The sequence below is a fragment of the Lagenorhynchus albirostris genome, chromosome 2, assembly GCF_949774975.1.
Source record: "Lagenorhynchus albirostris chromosome 2, mLagAlb1.1, whole genome shotgun sequence".
In the NCBI taxonomy this organism is placed as follows: Eukaryota; Metazoa; Chordata; class Mammalia; order Artiodactyla; family Delphinidae; genus Lagenorhynchus; species Lagenorhynchus albirostris.
In genome coordinates this window covers 178276241-178299014 of record NC_083096.1, presented here as the reverse complement: position 1 = coordinate 178299014, position 22774 = coordinate 178276241, and the positions used below count along the sequence as shown (strand labels likewise).

Here is a 22774-nt window from a genome sequence, read left to right as displayed (position 1 = left end):
TATCTTTTTGAGTGACCAAGTCTTTGTGGCCAGAAACTTTACTGTGGAATTCCAATAGATGTGTTGTGGTCAGTTTTGACAAATGTATATACCTGTGTAACCACCACCACAATCAGCATCAAAACAATTCCCATATTGCTGAATGTTCCCTTACCTTGCTTCCCAGTAAATCCTAGCCTTTGGCCTCAGGAAATCTGAACTGCTTTTTATCACTATAGATTATATTTGTCTCTCCTAGGATTACATACGAATGTATTCGTAATGTAAATATTCTTTTGTGTCTCACTTTTGCTCATAATAATGTTTGTGAAATTTATATTGTATGTCTCAGTAATTCATTACTTTTTATTAGTGGGTAGTATTCCATTGTATAGCTATACCACAGTTTGTTGATCTGTTCACCACTTGATGGATCTGGATTATATTAATTACCTATTGCATAACAGTGTTATTATAAATTTAGCAGCTTAACGCAGTACATGTTTATTGTCTCACAGTTTCTGTGGGTCAGGAGTCAGGACACAGTTCAGCTGAGTCTCACAAGGCAGCAGTCAAGGTGTCTGCCTGGGCTGTGATCTCATCGGAGTCCTGACTGGGGAAGGATCTGCTTCCTAGCTCATGTGGTTATTGACAGCATTTAGTTCCTTATGGACTTCAGGCTGAGGACCTCTCTTTGTGACTGGCTGTCACCCAGGACCTGCCCTCAGTTTCTTGCCACATGGGTCTTCCCAGGATGGCCACTTGTTTCCTCAAAGGCAAGTGGACATTACAGTCTTAGATATTGTAACCACATGCATGTAATTACATGCATTCTGTCACTGTTACTGTACTCTGTTGGCCAGAAGCAAGTCATAGTTCTGCCCACACTCAAGGGGACAACACAAGGGCATGAATACCAGGAAGTGGGGATCATGGCAGTCACATTAGAGTCTTTCCCCCACATGATTGGTTCTAGTTTGGGGCTACTATAAATATTCAAGTGTGTTTGTGAATACATATGTTTTCATTTTTCTTGGTAAATACCTATGAGTGTATTTACTGGGTCACATGCTAAGTGTATGTTTAGTTCTATAATAAATTGCTTACGTGTTTTGCAAAGTTGTACTATTTTTCATTCCACCAGCAGTGTATGAGCATTCCAGTTGCGCCACATCCATATCAACCCTTGGTATTGTCTGTCTGTTTTAATTTTAGCCATTCCAGTGAGTATGTAGTGGTATTTCACTGTGCTTTTAATTCGCATTTCTGTGTTGACAAATAACATTAAGCAGCTCTTTTCATGTGCTTATTGGTAAAGGCTGAGGTTAATTTTTTTTTTCCCCATATGGATATCAGTTGTTCCAGCATCATTTGTTGAACAGATTACCCTTTCTCCATTGAATTATCTTGCCATCTTTGTCAAAAATAAAAAAAATTGTATATAGTAGGTTAATTTCTGGACTCTCTTCTGTTCCATTTATCTATGTTTCTCCTAATGTGAAGGAAATACAGTTGACTCTTGAACAACAGGAGTTTGAACTGCCTGGGTCCACTTATACTTGGATTTCTTTTTCAACAAATACATATTACAGTACTACACAATTCATGGTTGGTTGAATCCATAGATATGGAGGGCTAACTGTAAAGTTACATGTGGATTTTTGACTGTGCGGAGGGTCAGCCCCCGTAACCACTGTGTTGTTCAAGGGTCAATCGTACTATCTTGAATGCTGTAGCTTTATAGTAAATCTTGAAATCAGGTAGTGTAAAGTGTTCTGACCTTATTCTTTTTCAAAATTGTTCTAGCTTTGGTCCATTGCATCTCTATATAAATTTTAGAATCAGTTTATCAGTTCTTACAAAAAAGCTTGCTGGGATTTTTACTGGGATTGTGTGGAATCTATAGATCAGTTTCGGGGAGAATTGACATCTTAACAGTATTGATCCTCTAATTCCGTAAAATGATATATGTCTCCATTTAGGTCTTTTTTTTTTTTTTTGTGGTATGCGGGCCTCTCACTGTTGTGGCCTCTCCCGTTGCGGAGCACAGGCTCCGATGCGCAGGCTCAGCGGCCATGGCTCACGGGCCTAGCCTCTCCGTGGCGTGTGGGATCCTCCCGGACCGGGGCACGAACCCGTGTCCCCTGCATCGGCAGGCGGACTCTCAACCACTGCGCCACCAGGGAAGCCCCTCCATTTAGGTCTTTGATTTTCCTTAGTAGTATTTTATAGTTTAAAGCGTGTAGGTCATGTACACATTCTGTTAAATTTCTCTCTAAATATTTCATTTTTTTGTATTTAATGTTTAAATTTCATTTTTAATTGTTCAGTGTTAGTGTATAGAAATAAAATTGAGTTTGTGTGTTGGCCTTATATCTGCAGCCTCGTTAAGCTCATTTGTAATTCTAATAGTTTTTTGGGTAGATTCCTTGTTTCTCTGTAGATGATTATGTCATCTGCAAGTAAAGACAGCTTTACTTCTTGCTTTCCAATTTGTATGCCCTTTTTTTTCTTGCTTTATTGCACTGTGCAGGACTTTTAGTACAATGTTAAAAGAAATATTGGGAGTAGACATTCTTGCCTTATTCCTGATCTTAGGGAAAATGCACTCAATCTTTCATATTTAAATATGATGTTAGCTATAGGTTTTTCAATTTCTAAATTTTAAAAATTTTTTATTTTTGGCTGTGTTGGGTCTTCATTGCTGTGCGCGGGCTTTATCTAGCTGTGGTGAGCTGGGGCTACTCTTTGTTGTGGTGCACAGGCTTCTCATTGCAGTGGCTTCTCTTGCTGTGGAGCACGGACTCTTCTAGGTGCACGGCATTCAGTAGCAGCATGTGGGCTCAGTAGTTGTGGTGCGCGGGCTCTAGAGCTCAGGCTCAGTAGCTGTGGCGCACGGGCTTAGTTGCTCCGCGGCATGTTGGCCTTTGCCAGACCAGGGATCAAACCCATGTCCCCTGCGTTGGCAGGCGGATTCTTAACCACTTCACCACCAGGAAAGTCCCAACCATAGGTTTTTTTGAAGGTCCCCTTTATTTTTACTTTGCTTAGTTTTTTTTTTAATCATATGTGTTTTGAATGTTGTCAGGTGCTCTTTTTGCTGTCTGTCGAGTTGATTCTATTGTTTTCCTCCTTTATTCTGTTAATATGTGAGTTACGTTGATTGATTTTTCAAATGTTAAACCACCCTTGCATTTGTTGGATAAATTCCACTTGGTCATGATATATTACCCTTTTTATTGATATATAATGCTGGATTTGATTTGGCAATATTTTGTTAAGGATTTTCACATTTATGTTTATGAGCGATATTGATTTATAGTTTGTGTGTGTGAAATCTATGTCTAGTTTTGTTGTCAAGGTAATGCTGGCCTATCAGAATGAATTGGGAATTTTTACCTTTTTTTTGGCTGTGCCACGCATCTTACAGGATCTCAGTTCCCAGACCGGGGATTGAACCCGGGCCACGGCAGTGAAAGCTCGGAATCCTAGCCACTAGGCCACCAGGGAGCCCCCACCCCCCTGACCTTTTTTTTCTATTATACTTTCTGAAATAGTTTATTATAAGACAACTATTATTATTTTCTTAAATGTTTGATAGAATTCACCAGTGAAGCCACCTGGGCCTAGAGTTTTCATTTAAAATTTTAGTTGTAAACTTAATTTCTTTTTATTATTTATTTATTTATTTTGGCTGCACCAGGTCTTAGTTGCGGCATGTGGACTTCTTAGTTGCGGCATGCATGCAGGATCTAGTTCCCCGGCCAGGAATTGAACCTGGGCCCCCTTCATTGGGAGCATGGAGTCATACTCACTGGATCTCCAGGGAAGTCCCTTAATTTCTTTTTAAATTAAGTATTTTAAAATTATGTTTTAAATTATTAATTATGTATTTTAAAAACAGATATAAGGCTATTAAGCTTTTCTGTTTTTTTCCTAGGGTCATCTTTGGCATATTGTGTCTCAAGGAATTTGCAGTCATTTGCAGTTGTCAAATTTGTTTGTAAGGTTTTTCATAATATTCCCTTATCTTTTTAAAAAATTTTTTTTATTTATTTATCTTATGGCTGTGTTGGGTCTTCGTTGCTGCACGTGGGCTTTCTCTCTAGTTGCAGCGAGCAGGGGCTACTCTTTGTTGCAGTGCGTGGGCTTCTCATTGTGGTGGCTTTTCTTTGTTGCAGGCTCTAGGTGTGCGAGCTTCAGTAGTTGAGGCACATGGGCTCAGCAGTGGCTCGCGGGCTCTAGAGTGCAGGCTCAGTAGTTGTGGCACACAGGCTTAGTTGCTCCGTGGCATGTGGGATATTCCTGGTCCAGGACTTGAACCCGTGTCCCCTGCATTGGCAGGCAGATTCTTAACCACTGCGCCACCAGGGAAGTCCCTCCCTTATCTTTTAAATGTATATAAAATACGCAGAGATTTCCCCTTTTTCATTCCTAATGTTGGAAATTAATGTCTGTTTTAATTGATCAGTCTGCATAGAGATTTATCAATTTTAGTGTTCTTCAGAACACCAGTTTTTATTTCATTGATTTTCCTCTGTTGTTTTAAATTTTATTTCTTACTATTTACTTTGGGTTTCATTTGTTCTATTTTTCTAGCTTCTTTTCTAAAGTCACTAACTAAAACTGTAAACTTCCTTCTAAGCACGGCTTTTGCTGCATTCCACAAATTTAGATGTGTTGTGTTTTCATTGTCATTCAGTTCAGAATATTTTCTTACTTCCCCTGTAATTTCTTCTTTGACCCATAGATTATTTAGAAGTCTGTTTAATTTCCAAACATTTGAAATTTTTCCGTATTTTTTTCTGTGATTTCTAGTTTAATCCCATTGTGATCAGAGAACATTTTCTGTATGATTTCAAGTCTTGTAAATTTATTTTATGGTCTGTCTTGATGAATTTTCCTTATGAACTTGAAAATACATTTTACCGTTGAACAATATAGATTTGAACTGTGCAGGTCCACTTAAAAGCTTCTTTAATAAATACATTCTTCATTACTACACTATTTGCAGTTGGTTGAGTCTGTGGATGGGGAACCTTGGATATGGAGGGTCAACTGTAAAGTTATATGTGGATTTTTGACTGTGTGTGGGTCGCTCCCCCTCACTCCCTTGTTCAAGGGTCAACTGTAATGTATATTTTGCTGCTGTTGGGTGAAGTGTTCTGGGAATGTTATTAGGCCATGTTGGTTGATAGTATTATTTAGGTCTTCTATATCCTTACTGACTTTTTGATTAAGATGAGAGGATTATTTAAATCCCCAACTATAACTATGGATTTGTCTTTTTATCTTTTAAATTCGGTCTGATTTACTTTATGTGTTTTGAAACTATTATGTGTGCATACTTATACAGGATTATTATGTCTTCTTGACTGACTCCTTTATTTTGGAAATGTCCTTGTTTATCATTGGTAATATCTTTTAGTTTGAAGTTGCCTGAGATTAATATTGCCACTACAGCTTTCTTATGATTAGTGTTTGCATGGTATATCATTTTCCATCCTTTGGCCTTTTAGCTATGTGTGTCTTTTTCTTTAAAATGGGTTTCTTGTCGGCAATATATAGCTCCATCTTTTACTTCTTTTTTTTTTTTTTTTTTTTTGCAGTATGCGGGCCTCTCACTGTTGTGGCCTCTCCCGTTGTGGAGCACAGGCTCTGGACGCGCAGGCTCAGCGGCCATGGCTCACAGGCCTAGTTGCTCCGCGGCATGTGGGATCCTCCCAGACTGGGGCACAAACCCGTGTCCCCTGCATTGGCAGGCGGACTCTCAACCACTGTGCCACCAGGGATGCCCTATAGCTCCATCTTGCATTTTCTCCCCACCCAGTCTGACAATCTCTGCCTTTTAATTGGAGCATTTTAACATTTCTTGTGGTACAAGTATACTGTTGGCAAATTCTAGCTTTTTTTTTCCTTTTGAAAAAATCTTTAATTTGTATTCATTTTTGAAAGATATTTTCATTGGATATAGAATTCTAGGTTGACAGTCATGTTGTATCTCCCCACCTTCCCCCCCACCCTCTGTGGGCATTTTAAAGATACTATTTTTTTTAAAATCTCAGATGGCTGAGTTTTTATGTTTTTGTTATTGTTTTTTCCAACACAAACACAATGTGCACATGACCTGTCTATTCATTTTCTTTGCTGTGCAGCCTGGCATTGGGATTGGCGACTCTGATGGCCAGCGGGGCTGCTCTTTCCGCAGTGGCTTTGAGTTCTTGGAGTAATCTCAGCAGAGTAAGATTTGTTTCACATCAGCAGCCCTTCAAGCTCCTTGAAGTTGTGGACCAGGAACTTCCGGAAGCCACTGGGCAGCATGAGCTTTGTTTTCCTGTTGCTCCCATAACCAATGTTGGGCATCAGGATCTGGCCCTTGAATTTCCTGCGCACAGTGCCTCTGGATTTCTGCCAGTTCCGCTTAATTTTGACATACCGGTCTGACTGGTGTGGGTTGAACTTCTTGGTCTTTTTGACAATCTTGAGCTTCACGAGGGGTTTGAGGGCGGCCGTGGTGGCTGCCACCTCTGTAGGCAGGCCAAGGAAGAGCTGAAGATACTGTTCCATTGTATTTTTTTTGGCTTGCACAGTTGCTGTTCAGAAGTCTGAAGTCATTCTTAATTTTGATTAATTTTTTTCTGGCTACTTAAAGGATTTTCCCCTTTTCATGAACTTTGAGCACGTGATTATGGTGCACCTTAGTCACTTTTGTGTTTGTTCTGCTTGGAGTGTGTTGAGCTTCTTTGTGAGTTTGTAGTTTTCATCAAACTTGGAAATTTTTCAGCCATTATTTCTTCAAATATTTTTCTTTTTTTGGTCTTCTTTCCCCCTCTCTGTCCTTCATTTTGCTCAGTTTCTATGTTTTCAAGTGCACTTTTTTTTTCCTGCAGTATCTAACCTATTGTCATTACCATTCAGTGAAATTTTTATTTCAGATGTGTTTTTTCATCTCTGGAAGTTCTATTTTCTTTTTATACCTCACATTTCTCTCCTTACTATGATCATGTTTTCCTTTAAATTCTTTTTTATTTATTGAGGTTTACTCGACATACCACATTATGTTAATTTCAGGTGTACAACATGATTTGATATTTGTATTTTTTAAATGAGTTAAATTCTTGAATAAAGTTATGACACTGTCTTAATGCTCTTGTTTGCTAATTATTCTAATTTTTCTTATTATTATAGGTCACAGTTTCCTGCTTCTTGACACATGTTGAGATTTTTGATTAGGTGCTGGGTGCTGTGAATTTTACATCATTGAGGGTCTGGATTGCGATCTTACTTGAAAGAGTGTTGAGTTTTGTTCTGGTGGGTGATTAAGTTACTTTTGGTTCATTCTGATTATTTCAAGTCCTGATCTAGGGTCGTTTTTATCCTAGGGGTGATCTGACACCCCCCCCCCCGCCCCCCACCAAGATGTGGCCCTTCCGGGTCTCTACTGAATGCCCTGATCGAGCAGGGAAAATGCTCCACTCTGGTGCTTGGGACTTGTGAGACCTATGAGGGTTCTGGGAACTGTTCAGTTTGCAGCTTCTTCATCAGTCTTTTTTCAGTCTCGTGGAGTGTCATTCTATGCATGTACACATTTTAATATTCAGTACAGACTTAAGGAAACCTCTGTACAGATTTCTGGAGCTCCCTTTCTGCAAAGCTCCCTCCTCTCTGGAACTCTGTCCTGCACCTTTCAGCTGACTTAGCCTCCCTGAACTCCAGTCTGTTTCCTCAATCTGTTGCTGTGATCTGCTGGGATTCCCCCCTCCCACCACTGCCCCCACCCTGGGTCCTTGGTCTGAAATGTGCAGAAATCTGTCAGAAGCCAGGGTGGTCTTAGGACTCCTATCATTTGTTTCTGTTCTGTCAGGAATCAAAGTCCTGTATTGCCTGCTGTCCAGTGTCTACAAACAGTGGTGTCATTTATTTTGTTTAGTTTTCTAGTTGTTTACAGTGGGAGGGTAAACCTGGTCCCTATTACTTCATCATAGGGCAGACTCTATTGGTTCATTTTGAGCAGAAGAATGATATAACTTTCATGATCCTCATCTCATCCTGAATGTGGGGTGTTGGTATTATTCCCATTATTCCTGTGGATGAGGAACTGTGGTTCAGAGAGGTTGACCAGTATACCCACAGCCCCTCAGTTATTAATCCCAAAGGTCATGCACTTGCTACTATACCAGTGCCTCTCCAACAACATTTGTTGAATTGAATCTTATTCTTCCCGGCAAAGAACTATAGGCCATATCTTGCCTAGGACATACCCAGAGCTACACAGTCGCTGGCAGGTATAGGATGAGCGCTCCTAGAACTGAGTGTTTTTCTGGTTGCTCAGATCTGAGCTGTGTGTGCAGTTGACCTTTGCTGTGCATCAAGGTCAGCACGTGGGCACACCTCCTGGCTGGGGAAGGTCAGTGCTTGGACAGCAGGAGTGAGAGCGCCTTTTGTCTCTACCAAACTGACACATTTCTCTCCCTGCCACTGTGGCCTTTTTTTGTTTGCCTGTTTATTTTTTAAAGCATTCTGATGCTTTTTCTCCCTGCCTGCTCTCTGCATTCCAGCCTCTGAGGATCCTGACTGCGGATCCTCAGCTGGTGATTTCTAAACCTTACTATTACTATTATTATTTTTAAAACCATAAACCACCCTGTCAAGAGTTTTCAGGATTAAGTTGGAATTTAATTTGTAGGGATTTGTTTCAGGCTGGAAAATAGACTTGACCACTTAAAAGGGGGTCAATGTAGGGGCAGGTGTTTGAGAAGTATTGGACTTTCACAAAAGCTGGCCTGATGAGACTCATGGACCTGTGTGAGCTTAGTTCAGCTTCTGACAAGCAGTTGCCCGCTCAGACCTTTGCCCTCTTTTTTTTTTTTTTGCGGTACTCGGGCCTCTCACTGTTGTGGCCTCTCCCGTTGCGGAGCACAGGCTCCGGACGTGCAGGCTCAGCGGCCATGGCTCACGGGCCCAGCCGCTCTGCGGCATGTGGGATCTTCCCGGACCGCGGCACGAACCCGCGCCCCCCGCATCGGCAGGCGGACTCTCAACCACTGCGCCACCAGGGAAGCCCCCTTTGCCCTCTTTTGAAGCAGCATCATGTAAAAGATGGGAGTCTGTCTTCCTCCTCCTCATGAGGAAGCGGAGTGGTCAGGATTCTCCCAGGGGTCCTGTTGGTGTTTGCATGGAATAGTTCTTCATGGTGTCCATTGCAGGACATTTAGCCTCCCAAGCCTCTGCCCTCTAAATGCTGATGGGACTCCCTGCTCCCTGGTCACTGTGACAGCCAGAAACACCTCTACACATTTTTAAATGCCCTTGTTGGGGTGATTATGCCCCAGGGTTGAGAACCGTTGGGTCGTGACATTGCTTTGAGAGTGGCCAGATTTGTGGTTTGTTGTAGGTGAAATGTTCCAGGGAAAGACACTGCTATGGTCCTTTGCTTGCTTCATTTTGGCTTATGTATATAAAGTGGTTCCTTTGGTTTAATTTTTTTAATTAAAAAAATTAATTAAGCCCATACTTATTGAGTACAAGTGACATTCTAAGTGCTAAAGATCTGCCTTCACTAAGGTGGTAAAGTGCCTGCCTTCAAGGAACTTAAAGGATAGACAGATAATAAACTAGTTATATAATGAAGAATTTCAGATGGTATTATCAAGGATATCAACGTGCAGAGCAGTAAAGAGGAATGAAGGCTGTCTTGGTCATGAAGAAATAGTTTTCTAAAGGACACAGACAGGAGGTCGGGATGGTCCATTTTAGATTACAGGTATTTCAACGCGAGCTGGCGAATCATCTAGAATGTAATCATATTGGGCAATTCCCAGATTGGCGAGAAGTCCACTGAGTTCACTAGTAAGGTCTAACCGACCTCGGACAGTACCGTGAGTTGGAATACGGGTGTGGAAATGCTTGTTCCTTTCTAAGCAGCCTCCGAGATTGAGTTTGGAGGTTGGGCTTTGGTGTGCTGAGACCCCAGAAGGCTCTGTGAAGCTGAGGTTTGAAGAATTTGGAGAGTGTTGCTGTTTAAATTCTTTGGTGGGGATATGCACACACATGTGTGCTTCTTATACGCCTTGAATATCCCTGGAAGAATATATAAGGAGCCAGCATCAGTGCTGTGTCCCCAAGGAAGAGGAGGCTGTTGGGATGAAAGGGAAGCTTCCTTTTAAATTTTTTTAGTGTTTAATTTTTTAAAGCATAATATATTTACATGGCTCACAGTTTAGAAAGGTACAGAAGGGTATACGATGAAAGAGACTTACTTGGTACTGTATATTGCTTAAAGTTTTTCCTCTGGCAAACATTAGCTATTCAGGGGATGAACTAATTTTAAGGGAAGTTCCTTGGAGATAATGCCTCAGTGATTAGTTGTATCTCAGGAAGAAAGTTTTGGTTTAAATCAGAATCAGGCTTCCTAAATATTAAAGCTGTTTGTGTTAGTTTGTTTCATCTAGTCAAATAACCTACATTATTATTTATGGGGTAGTATTAAGGTTGTTGCTTAATAAAATGTAGTCTAAACAAAACTCGATTATTTTGATTAAGTAGAAGGGCTCAAATCATCTTAGTACCAGTTACTACCTGAGTCATCATGGGCAAGTTATTTAACCTCCCTTGCCTCAGTTTCCTCATCAGCAATAATTTCATACATTTATTATGAGAATGAAATGAAGAAGGAGCTAAATAAATGTTAGCACTTAGTATTTACCAAATGGAGTGAAGGAAGCCCTCAGGAAGGTAATGAACTTTATGTAACCCATTCAAACCAAATCTGTTCTGCTCTTTATTGACCATTCATTCATTCAGCAAATATCTATGGAAGGCCTAATCTGTGCCTGATACTGTCCTAGGCCCCAGGGATACAGTGATGAGCAAACACAGACAGTTTCTGCCCATGTGGAGTTTATAGTCTGGCGAGGGACACAAACATCAATCGGAATATCACACACTTAAAGTTGCAGTTCTGCCCAGCCCTTGAAGGAGAGGTATACGGTGTGAGTGTATATTAGGGAGATTTGATCGTGTCATGGCTGTCAGAGAAGGAATGCTTCCCCAAAGAAGTGACTTAACTGAAATTTGAAGGATGAATCAGATTGTCAGAGGGAAGGGAGGGAATACCTGGCGTAAAGTCCCACTGACAGAGGAAGCAAAGGCCAGTATGTCTCTTCTGCGCAGAGCTGGGGTTCGTGGTGCCACGCAGACCTAATATGTAGTCAGAGGAGACGCGTGGCCAAGCTGGGAGGGCTTTTCTGTATTAGCGTTGTTGATGTTTACTGGGGCGGGTGGATGAGATCAGATTATCGTTTTGAAGCGATAGTCTGTTTGCTGTGTGGAAAATGAATTAGAAGAGAGCCAGCGTGGATGTGCGTGAGCTGATTAGAAGGCTATTGCAGTGGTCCAGGCAGGAGATTTTGGAAGCTTGGACCTAAGTGATGACAGAAGAAATGGAGAGAAGTGGATGATTGATTCCATGGATATTTAGGAAGGCGTATTGGCAGGACTTGCTCTGGCAAGTGAGGGGAAGAGCTGTCAGGGATGGCCTTTTGGATTCTAGTTTGCGTATTTTGGTGGAAGGTTGTGACATTCACCCAGACAGGGAACAGTGGAAGCGTACAAATATGGCGGAGGGAGAGGATTATGAATCTGTTATGGGATTTTGTTAAGTCCAAGAGGAGGCAGGAAGGCAGTTGGGTGTAGAACTCAGAGGTGTCTGGGCTAGAGATCTGAACGCATGAGCTTACTGATGCTTGGAGCCTTAGGAGGGAGGGACAGTGGGGGAGGGAGGAAGGGAAAGCATGCTCAGGTTCTCTGAGACTTTCTAGTTAGTTTCATGCTGGCTGACCTTCTTGTCCTGGCAGAAGAAGGGGCTCTTGAGACAGGACCTTGAATGAGGAGATAGAGTCCTTTGAGCAGAGTCCTTGTCACTGGGCCCTGTGCCCGCTGTGTGGTAGCTATTGGGCATGAGGAAATCTTTGGGGACCCTCTGGACTGGACTTTCTCCTCTTCCACCTTCTATCCTTTTTCCCAGGAGGCTTGGCACTTGCCATCTGACTAGCTGGGAGGAGTTTGGAGGCTGGCTCCTGAGACCCACAGATTAGCTCATTTGTCTGGATATTATCTGTAGATAATTGGAAATTGGTTTGAACATCAGTAACAGTAAACTAATCATAACTCTCTCAGGCTGCTTGTTTCCTTCTTTTGGAGATTTGTAGATTTCCTCCCAGTCTGTCTGTCTCTGTCTCTCTCTCTTCCTTTCTCTGAATTTTGGCCAGATCAGCCAAGGGTTGAAGGTAAGTGTGAGGGTGAGGGGAGAGATCCAGAGAAGGAAACAGACTAGGGCCAGGCGAGTGGGCCACATGCTGCCTGGCTGTGGGTTGCTCTGCTTATCTGTCAGCTTGTCACTAGCTTATTTACAAAACGGATTTAAACTCGGCTTTCTTTACTACTGGGGATTGGTATCCTTAGTGACAGGTGATAAATAGGAACCAGTGTCCATAGTTTGCTGCTTCCTTGGCTCCAAATAGGTGCCCAGAGAAAATGCTGAGCGTGGGCAACTGGGGCCCCCTTGTGGCTGAATCTGGTTCTCCACTTTTGCTCTGCTCTCGCTGGTCAGTGGCGGGGGAGACACGGCAAAAGGGAAGTTTGGCTTTCACTTAAAGGCTTTTGTGGACTTCTCCTATTGCTGCGGATTTTGTGATGGTCCCCAGCCCCTGCTGCTCAGCTGCCAGAGCCCTCCTAAGCTAAATGCAGCCTTCTTGAGGTGCCGTGACAGTAAACCCAGAAACAGTCTCTTCGTGTTCACTGGTAAATTCAGGCTCTTCTTCGGGCTGCTTCTTACAGGTAACCCACCACAGAACACTCTGCGGTATGGAAAACTGGTGAGAAATATGAGAAGTAGTTGTTTGTGTGTGTTGCTCGAGAATGGCACACCTTTGGTTTTTTTGATGTCCATTGGGTGGCACTGCGATCTTACTTTTGTTTTTATTTTTCTTTGCAGCCAAGCTCTAATCCAGGAAGTGAAAATGTGGCACCTCGAGAGCCGCTGGTAAGAAGCCATGATATATAGTATAATTTTCTAATAATTAAAATACTGAGTTTCAAGAAACCTTATGCTCCTATAGTTTTGCATCAGTAGTGCCGCTTTAGGAGTAGGTGCTCTGTGGAGACAGCCCGCAAGTGATCTCTAACTTCTGATTCCTCTTCTGGCACTCAGGGATTAGCGAGATCTCCCCTTAGTAAAGCCTGGTCTTTTCTGGAATGGAAAGCATCTGCCCCAGGTGTGGTGATGCACCATTTTACTTGTTTGAATCAGTGGTAATTAGTGGGATGCCTGAAACCTTTGGAGGCTGAGCTGGAGCGAGGTTGCTGGGCCTGACCAAGTAGCTGCTTGATTGTCTGAAATAGCCATTCTGCTTCTCAGGGTGAGGGCACTTCAGGTGGCCTTTGAAGAACAGGTAAGGGAGAGAGTTCCATTTTTGCCTGGTCAGTAATTTGGTTTGTGATACTCATTTCCAACATTATCTGCTTATACTATTTTTTTTTTCTGTACGCGGGCTTCTCACTGTTGTGGCCTCTCCCGTTGCGGAGCACAGGCTCCAGACACGCAGGCTCAGTGGCCATGGCTCACGGGCCCAGCCGCTCCGCGGCATGTGGGATCTTCCCGGACCAGGGCACGAACCCGTGTCCCCTGCATCGGCAGGTGGACTCTCAACCACTGCGCCACCAGGGAAGCCCTCTTTTTACATTTTAATCTACGGATTTAACTACTGATCACCAGAAGAGTGGCTGGACCATCTTTTGGGGCGTGATTGTATAAACTTCTGGGCATTCTTTCAAGCAATGAGCCCTGGGCAATCGGCAGCCTCACTGATTTCTGGGTACTTGGAGCCCTGCAGCCCCTTGGCTCTGCTAGTGTTTCTGTGCACTGGTCTTTTCCTGCTGTACTCTGCATCTGCTTGTTGGTTGGTTGTATTTTTATTTCTTTCTTTTCTGGGAGGCCCTGAGCAGTCTTCAAACCCTAGTAGCCTGCGATCGTCCAGAGTTCAGACTCATTCTCTCAAGGCCAGCTCTACAATTACCTTATATTTAATTAATATTTTTTCCCCTCTTTACGTACTTGCTGCATAATTGCTCAGAGGAAAGAAAACACATAGCAGCAATTTATATATATATATAAAAACAATAATTAAAAAAAACCCCTGAAATAAACTCCCATCTCATTTGGGTTGATCCTATGAGTTGTGTAATTAGGGCCCTATTAAAAGGTAGACCCTTTCTTCTTCCCCTCTTTTTTTTTTATTAATTTTTTTATATTAAACTCCCACAGTCTCTCAGTCATGCCCTTATTGCTTTTGGTCAGCCGTTTGCAGCAGCCTGATTAAATGAGGGCACCAGCCGAGCTGTATGGTCTTGTGTGAGCTACTTCTGCCTCTTGGGAGTGGCAGTGGGAGGGTGCCAGGCAGAGAAGCCTCCGAGGGCTAGTGACGGCTTGTGTAGTAGGTCGGGGGTAGAGGATGAGCTGCTGTGAACCGGCAGCAGACTGGAGAGAGTCATAGGGTGCCAGAGAAGTGATGGGATGGGAGCGCCCACCCACAGAAAGCCCTGAGGCATTCAGCCCAAGTCACACCTTCCCAGGGGAGATTCCTCAGGCCGTGTGTGTTAGCTGTCTCCTGGGTGCTCAGGAACAGACAATTGAAGAATAAAGCTAAGCCTTCTTCCCAAGTAATTTATATATTTCATTTGGGGAAGAAAATGCATTTGTTACATGCAAAACAATTAGCAAACAGCACAAGGCTGTATATAATTTTAGCAAACAGTACAAAATTGTATATAATTTGGTGCAGAATTGCCTGGCTGGGAGTATAAGAGAGCCCTCATTATTCAGAGAAGGAAGAGTTCTCTGGGGGTAGGGGGTGCTTAGGGATGGTTTTTGTGAAACTTGAAGCCAGGTCTGGAGGAATAGGATAGTCCAGTGTTGAGGGAGCACCATGCTCAGTTATTTTTGGTTTTGTTTTTAACTGAGTGGGGTGCATATTTTCCACAAAATTCCTTAATGGAAGCTGCCTGTTCTCTACACTAAAAAGGCTAAGCATGGGATGCTGAAGGCAAATAATCTTGTTCTTTGTTTTCAGAACTAGATGAGCACTTCGGAAGAATTTTTCCCTTTATTAAAAAAGTGAGTTACAACAAAAGAGGCTCTATTGACTAGTCAGTACAGTGCAAGTTTCATTGTTCGGTGGATGTATTTGGGTGTCTGCATCATTGTTTTGCTCTATTTGCTAGGGAAGGAGGGCCTGATTTTCATATCTGTCCTCTCTGGGCTATAAAAACTGGCTTGTGATTTTGAGTTGATAAGTATGGTCTTGTGGTCTCTAACTGACACATTTGTGTTCATAGCCATCCCCTGGTCTTGATTCCAGCCGCATAGGGACACTGCACGTACCTTCTCTTACCCCTACAATCCTCCTCCGCTCCCAAAAGAACCAACCCAGCAACTCTGGCCACATTAGTGGGATAATTGCTCTATAATGTCATGATGTCCTCAGGGCTGGTGATTGGTAAACAGACTCATTTTGATAAATTCTGTAAACTCCCAGTTGAAATTCTCTGATTGTTAAATGACAAAACTCTTTGCCAGAGTTAAAACGGCTGATTACTTTTTCTTTATACTTTGTTCTCTGAACTTTGCCTCCCAGGGCAAGCTCCAGAGTACTGACCTCTAGCTTCTCCCAGACCTGTTCAGAACCTTCTGTCAGTTTCCCACAGACCCATGATTTCTCATCACCTGTGTGGGCATGTGCTCGGGCCGTCACAGAGGTTCTGGGTCGGTCCCTGCACTGTTCCGCCAGGATCAAGTCCTGCCTAGTCAATAGATCTGTAAGAATGGGTGGACAGTTGTCTGCGTGGAGTAACTCGGTTCCTCTCTTGCTTGGATACAGAAACGGGTTAAGTAATGTCTTGAGAGTCCTTCTAGTCATGTGAGTTTAGGGTATTTGAAGCAGCAATAAATATGCTCCCTTGTTTCAGTACAACAAGCTCCTCAATATTCAGCAATACTGTTGCTTACCTACTTTATACAACACTTATGGATTTGGGCTAAACTAGAATTTCAGCGTTTTGCTCTTTGACACCAACTTCTTTCTAATGGATGAATCTTCTCTTCCTCTAACCTGTAGGTATAGGTTTTGGTTTTTGTTTGTTTTTTGTTTCTATCCTTTTCCCAGCATCCCTCTACCAAAATAATCCCAAACTACAATTAATGTACCTTTATAAATGATGATGGTAATTCTACTTTATCACGTTCCCTAGGATTAATATTTTTAGTATGCTGAATTCTTTTTTTTTTAAACATTGAGTTCCCATGGCTTATGTATTCTATAACTGGAAGTTTGTTCCTTTTGACCATTTTCACCCATTCCCCCCACCCTCCCCTGAGTACCTTTTTTTTTTTTTTTTTTTTTTTTTTGCGGTACGCGGGCCTCTCACTGTTGTGACCTCTCCCGTTGCAGAGCACAGGCTCCGGACGCTCAGGCTCAGTGGCCATGGCTTACGGGCCCAGCCGCTCCGCGGCATGTGGGATCTTCCCAGACCGGGGCACGAACCTGTGTACCATGCATCGGCAGGCGGACTCTCAACCACTGCGCCACCGGAAGCCCCGTTTTTTTTTTTTAATTTTTTAGGTTTCACATATCTGAAGTACGGAAGTATCATGTATCCTCAGGTTTCTCCCTGAGGCTAAGACAGAACCTTGAGGGGGGAGGGGGCGGTTCTGCATCACGTGTTTGATCTCCACCCTTCTGGGGAGCTCATCCACCTTATGCCTGGAACACCGAAGGTTTCCTCTTTGGTTTTTAAGTCAGTTAACCAGAGGCTGGTAATCAAAAGGCCGTTAATATCTTGATGAATTCAGGGAGCTAGTTTGTGAGCTTCTCTTTAAGAGAGCCGTGGCTGGTTGCCTGTCTCCTGGAGACCTCTCACACGTACTTCTGGCACAGTCTCCCCTATATTTGTATCTTTTGTGGTTCAAGTATTGATACTTGGGTATACTTGTTGGTGGGCTCACTGTGGATAGGTGATTCTTATGTTTTTCCCCACCAAAACATTTCTGAAGAATGACATTCCCACGCTCAATGCATTTCTTTGTGTATATACTCATGTACATATGTGTGTATGTGTATATCCAGAACATGTAACACACATATATTTATTTTACAAAATTCAAAGCACTTGGTGGGGAAATAAAATTGATTTTAATAGTGTATTCATGAAAGTGTTTTACAAGCACAGGGATAATAAAACTAGCCACTTAGAGATTTCAGGAAATTGTCATTTTTCCAGGAAGAATAAATAAATATGGCAAATCTAAAGTATTAAGCATTATTATTTAAAGGGTCTGTAGTGGTTGATTTCTGTGGGTATAGCAGAGTTAGGTTTGCTGAAGTGAACTGTAATCTCCACCTCTTGTTTCCCACTCAGGGTCTGCCTAGAAGCAGTGACTGGGGGTGATATTATAGGGATAATCCTAAATATGCTCTATTTATTTATTTGTAAAAAGTGAATCATCTGCAGATTTGGTACTTATGGTACCAAAGGCAGGAGGCACCCCTCATGGCTGCTGTGAGACACTTGGAACCTAAATCGAGTGTCAGCAGCCAGAGGGTGGGGCTTGTGGTGCTCCTCCGTTGGGATGCTGCTGTGGGCTGGAGGCCTGGGCACCTAGGTAGGAGGAAATGTTGGCTTTCCTCCTTCCCCACTCTCCTCTCATCACCTGTGGAAAACGCTGCTCTTTTAACATTGGCACCCCTTCTCGGGAGGGTGCCTGAGATTCCCACCTGTCCTGCAGATGGGGGGAGGAAACTGGAGAGAACTAAATGCTGAAATGGATGAACTTGAGAAAAGCCTCATTCCGTCTCTGGGTGGCTTCTCTGTAGTCTCTAGGCTACTTACTGATTTTGAAATTACTGCCTCTTCCTACTCTGTCCTTCCTATTACAGACTGAGAAGGTTTGTTGAGTAGACGAGGCTGTGGCCTTTCAGTTCTTTCCTCCTTCAGGTAAATGAAGAGGTTGTTTTTTCAGTTTTAAGGTGTCCTTTTACAAATAATTATTAGATGAATCTGAACTCTTAGGAGTAATAATTAGAGAAATGGAATTTGAGATTGTTATTCAGCTTTGTTTATGTTTTGGGTTTCTGGCTTTTGTGGTAATACTTTATACTTGCTGTAGTTTCTGTAATCAGAGGCCCTGACTATTGGATAACTGAACAGTGTCCTCATTCTGGAGTGGGAACCAGGGAGCTGAGCGCTCAAGTGCCTTTTTTCAGAGCCACAGTGATCAGGGGAGTTGGGTTTTTCATCTTGTCACCAGCCTCTTTGAGAAGAGGTTTCGTTTTCTTCCTTTCGTCCTGGAGACACAGTCTCAGAGTTCTACCCAGGCGTTGGCTGGGCATGGGATGTATAGAGCTCTTATTTGGGCAGGGTGACCTTCTGAAAATGTTTTCTGTTGTTTTAAATCAGTCATTATCTTATTTGAAAGAATTTTTACTCAAAAGCTGCTTTTAAAGTGTGACCTAAAGGTGGGTATTCCATGTGGCAAACTCAGCAAATCCCTTACGAGCCCCCAGTTTGTGAAGCACTGAATGTCATACTTAGGGCAGCCGTGTGCCCTCTGCTTTTGAGGGTAATTTCAATTTAAAATATTTTAGCCCATTGTCAAACCATGCAGACCAATTTGGGTTTGAAAAATCCCCTCTTGTAGTTAACCCCACTCTACGCTGAGAAGCTGCGGGAAGATAAAGTGGTGCTTTGGAGAAGGACGTGATTGCGGCCCTCCCTCCTTCCCTCCCAGCTCTCCTTTCTTTTATGGTTTGTAGTTATAACCAAGATTTATGCCTGTTGCTCCACAAATCTTCTCTCTGCCATTATGAGTTTGTCTGCACAGTCTAGAGATGGGGCCGACGCTGAGTGATGCTTGCAGTAAATCTGCGTGGGGTGCTCCCTGACACCGAGGCCGACAGGAGCCGTCTCCTGGCCCCCCTGGATGGGGCTGGATTGCCCCTGTCAGGGAGAAGATGTGCTGCCGCTTTTGTGGCCTCTTGCCTTTGGTGGCCCTGGTGGCCCCGGTCTCCTGCTTGTGCTCACAAGAGTCTGCGGAGTGGTGCCCTGGGGTAGCACCAAGAGGCCTTTCTCTTTGTGTCCACTGTGGTCCAGTCAGGCCATGGCAAGAGCATCTTCAGGGGCAGGGCTGCCTTCTCCAGCTTGGAGGGGAGGAGCTGCTGATAGAATCAGGCACACAAGTTGATCATACGTATATACATGGTTTAGTTTTTCCACGGTTTGCTGAAAATGGGTTTTGATGGAGAAGTGGGAGAGTAAACAGCATTCATTAAACATCGTTTTTTTTCCCTTTCCTCATACCTTCTGTTTGCTGTATCCTTTTCTTTGACTCATATCAGATCTCTTGTGAAATGAAGTGGCAGCACCAATAAATACATATTTTTGAGAAAGTGTCAAAAGCTTTCATTAGAAACTGCTTCACTGTCATGGTGCCGGGTGCTCTTGACTGGGCAGCTCCTGGCTGGTCACATCCACACCCACACCCCTTCTGCAGACCAGGAGGACGTCAGCTTGTCTTGAACCCGTGGGCCAGTTGATTTGTTAGCGAATTAGGCAATTTTGTTAAATATGCTATAAACAGGTGAAATATAATGTGAGCAGAGTGATCTATAAATGTTGTAAACATAAATGTAAAAAGAGGGTTCTGTGAAAACTAAGCTGAATGTTTTGGTAAATGCAAACTGCTAAAAAGATTGCTGTCTTTTTAGGTGTGAGTGGGGAAGATCCTAACAATCTAGAAGTATTCTGTACTTCAGTTTGCTTTGCTAATGTCTTTTAAGGGCTCGCTTTGCTTTAGAAATTGTGAAGGGTGTGTTACGGGTGAAGTTTATGCAAGAAAGACGTCTGGGAACTCCGGCGTGTGGGTCCCACACTGAAAGAGAAGGTCTTGGCTCTACATCAAAAGATTAGCAAATGACCACAGGTTTGTTTATAGGTTTTAAGTTAATGTGAAACGTTTAAGGTATGTAGATAAGACCCCGTTTTTAATGATTCCCTGCTTTAACTGATTTTTCAGTTAACTGACCAATTGCTAGCTCTGATCACATAGGTCAGGAGGACTTCTGCCATATAATGTGCTGGCCTCCGTGCTGGTTTCCTTATTTTTGTTATCTTGTTTCATCCCAGCAAACCGGCGAGGATCACTCTTCCTCAGTTTACAGTGAGGAAACAAGCCCAGGGCAGTCAGGTTCCCACAGCTAGTCAGCGGCAGGGCTGGGATGTATAAACCCTAACGCCCGCACTGCTGAGCTCTTCTCTCCGTCAGACTTGAGCAGGGTGGGAGGGCAGGCAGGGGCAGTGTGCCCGCCTCGCAGAGCACAGAAGTCTGGGAGAGGGCTTTGGCTTGTTCAGGTGCTGCCTGGTGAGCCTGTGCTTCCTCTGAAGCCTCTGCCTTCATGCGCACTGGCTGGTTGGAGTCTTTTGTATGCATCTTAGCTGTTGAAAAGGCACCTATTAATTTATCAGAGGTGATGTGGGCCTCCTCGTGCTTGGAGGAGGTTTCTGCACCCATGTACCTCACTAATGACAGGCTACGGGATGGAGGCGAGATAATAGGATCTTTCATCTCTGTCTGTGGAGCAAGGTGCTGTGTCCCTGGTAGCTTCTAGGGGGCAGCAGCCGCTTATCGTTCCCTCTCCTGCTGGCAGAGGGAAGGGTCCACAATTGAGCGCTCCGCTTTTGACTCCACATAAGAAACCACAGTGTTCAGGATCTTCCGTCTCTGCTTTCTCTGCCCCCTCAGATCAATCCTTTATCTCTGTCCCCATCAACATCCACAGATCCTTCACTGTCAGAATTAAGGCGGCAAAAGTCACTTGCTTTGAAGATAGGAGAATGTCTTCAGGAGAGTAAAATCTTGTCACATCTTACTTGTTGCCATTGATAACCCACTCTAATACTGTTTGGATGTTTTGAAACTTTCCCCTGTGGACACGGGCCTTTATTCTGTTGGGAACACCACTGTCATGTGGTTGATCATCTGTCCTTCCTGTCAGCATGTGCCTTAACCTTCCCCACCCCCACTCCCAAGCCGGGCTTATGGAGGTTTCTCTTCAATTTTAAATGACTCATTTCATAAGCACATTAAGGAGGAAACTCTGGATTTGCCAATCCTTTTAGCCTTTGGGGCCCAAGATGCATATGGCCAGCTTGTGCCTTGCTGAAGTGAACGAATGACTACCCCCATCCCAGAAGCGCATATTTCACCATGGCCCTGACTCTCAGGTCTTCTTCCAGTTGTGTGGCTGAAGCAGGGGACAGAAAGGAGGAGGGCTGGTTGCAGGCAGAACCGGAGTTTTGCAGTACACACGGAGAAGCAAATTGGCCGCGACGTTTCAGCCCTGTGAGGTTTATCTAGGACTAGCTGAGACTTCTCAGTCCTGACTCCACCGTGGGAGGAGCTGATGACCAGTGCTCCCAGGCTCTGCCTTCTTGCAGGCTTTCATCCGAGGACCCTGAGGACTCCGGCATGCTGGGGAAGGGTGGGAGCTTCCATCCCGGCTCCGAGAGTGGCTTTCCTCAGAGACAAAGGCACGCCTCCTAACCTCACCTCTCCAGCTTGCTCTCTGTCGTCTCTCTGAAAAATGGCGCTTAATAGAATCTGCTAATGAACAGAAGAAATAACTAGAAATAGTGGCAGATCATTTGACAGCAAAGTGGTTTATAACTTCTGTTTATCAAACGATGATGATTATCATTATTGTTATTTCTATTGGATTTTTGAAGAATTCAGCCTGGTCTCCAGAGCCCCATTTATATAAGACACTTTATTTCTTCCTTTGTACTGTCTAGGAATAACTTTATTCCAGTGAAATCCAGGTCTGTGGTTCCGCACCCCTCCCCAGCCCCTCCCTGCTCCATTTTTCTCCCTTCCTCTCTGCTCAGCTTCCATTTACCTCAGCGGGCTCCGGCTGGTGGGGTATCCCCTGCTGACCAGACCGGCAGAGCTAATACCGGTTGGAGGAACGCTGCAGCGTTTGTTTTTGCAGTTCCTGGATTTGGTTTAATGTACAATTGATTTTTTTAATGTATTTAATCATTTTTTTCTTACCTCATAAGGATTAACCCGCACAAACCTCATTTTATCCTAACTGTGGCTTTGGGAGGAAGGAAGAAGAAAATTGAGTTTCTCTAGCTTATTTTATTCTTTCACTTTTTATTTTCTGAATGGCTTTTCCTGCCAAAGCAGCTCAGTAAAATACGATGTATTTTAGTGGCCATTACTTACTCATTACTAACTGGTCTCTCCTGCTTCCCTTTGTCTGTGAACTAAATACAGGGGGTCTAACGATAATTGGTAGCTCTATCACAGACTCGCCAATTATAGATCAACAGGGAAAACAGCCCAGTGATGGTTTGTGGTTGGCACTGGCTGCCTACCCAGCAAACTCGAGTTATCATTCCGCATCTGCCCCTGGGCTTGACCAGATTGGTCCTTTCCTAACTTTGTACCTTGGCTTCCCTAATTGCATCACACGGTCTCCCTGATGTACAGATTTCAACTTCATTTTATCCCTACATGTGGTTTTCACGTCCACCTTGTCCTTTCTTAGTTCCTGCCTCTTTGTCATGTCTACACAGTATTAACGGGGAGAGGTTTTGTTTCTGTTTTCTTTGCGGCTCCCTGGTGCCTAGAATGGTTAGGTGACAGGCTACAGATAAGATTCTCTTGAAACCAGCGGTTTTC

The 22774-nt window shown here is 43.5% G+C and overlaps 2 protein-coding genes across 5 annotated transcripts in view; one reads left to right on the top strand and one right to left on the bottom strand.

The window, feature by feature from the left end:
- Nucleotides 1–22774, top strand: part of PEX14 (peroxisomal biogenesis factor 14) — a 137413-nt gene that overhangs the window by 4231 nt on the left and 110408 nt on the right. For 3 of the 4 annotated variants that reach the window (XM_060141470.1, XM_060141469.1, XM_060141467.1), the window contains exon 2: nucleotides 12974–13021. The exons of the other annotated variant lie outside the window; for it this stretch is intronic. In XM_060141470.1, coding sequence (XP_059997453.1) covers nucleotides 12974–13021 — 48 coding nt within the window. The remainder of the gene's footprint in view (nucleotides 1–12973; nucleotides 13022–22774) is intronic. 4 annotated transcript variants of the gene reach the window in all.
- LOC132516480 (large ribosomal subunit protein eL32-like) lies at nucleotides 6111–6546 on the bottom strand. Its single transcript, XM_060142878.1, is given in 2 exon segments — nucleotides 6111–6204; nucleotides 6206–6546. Coding segments are annotated over 2 exon segments (435 nt in total).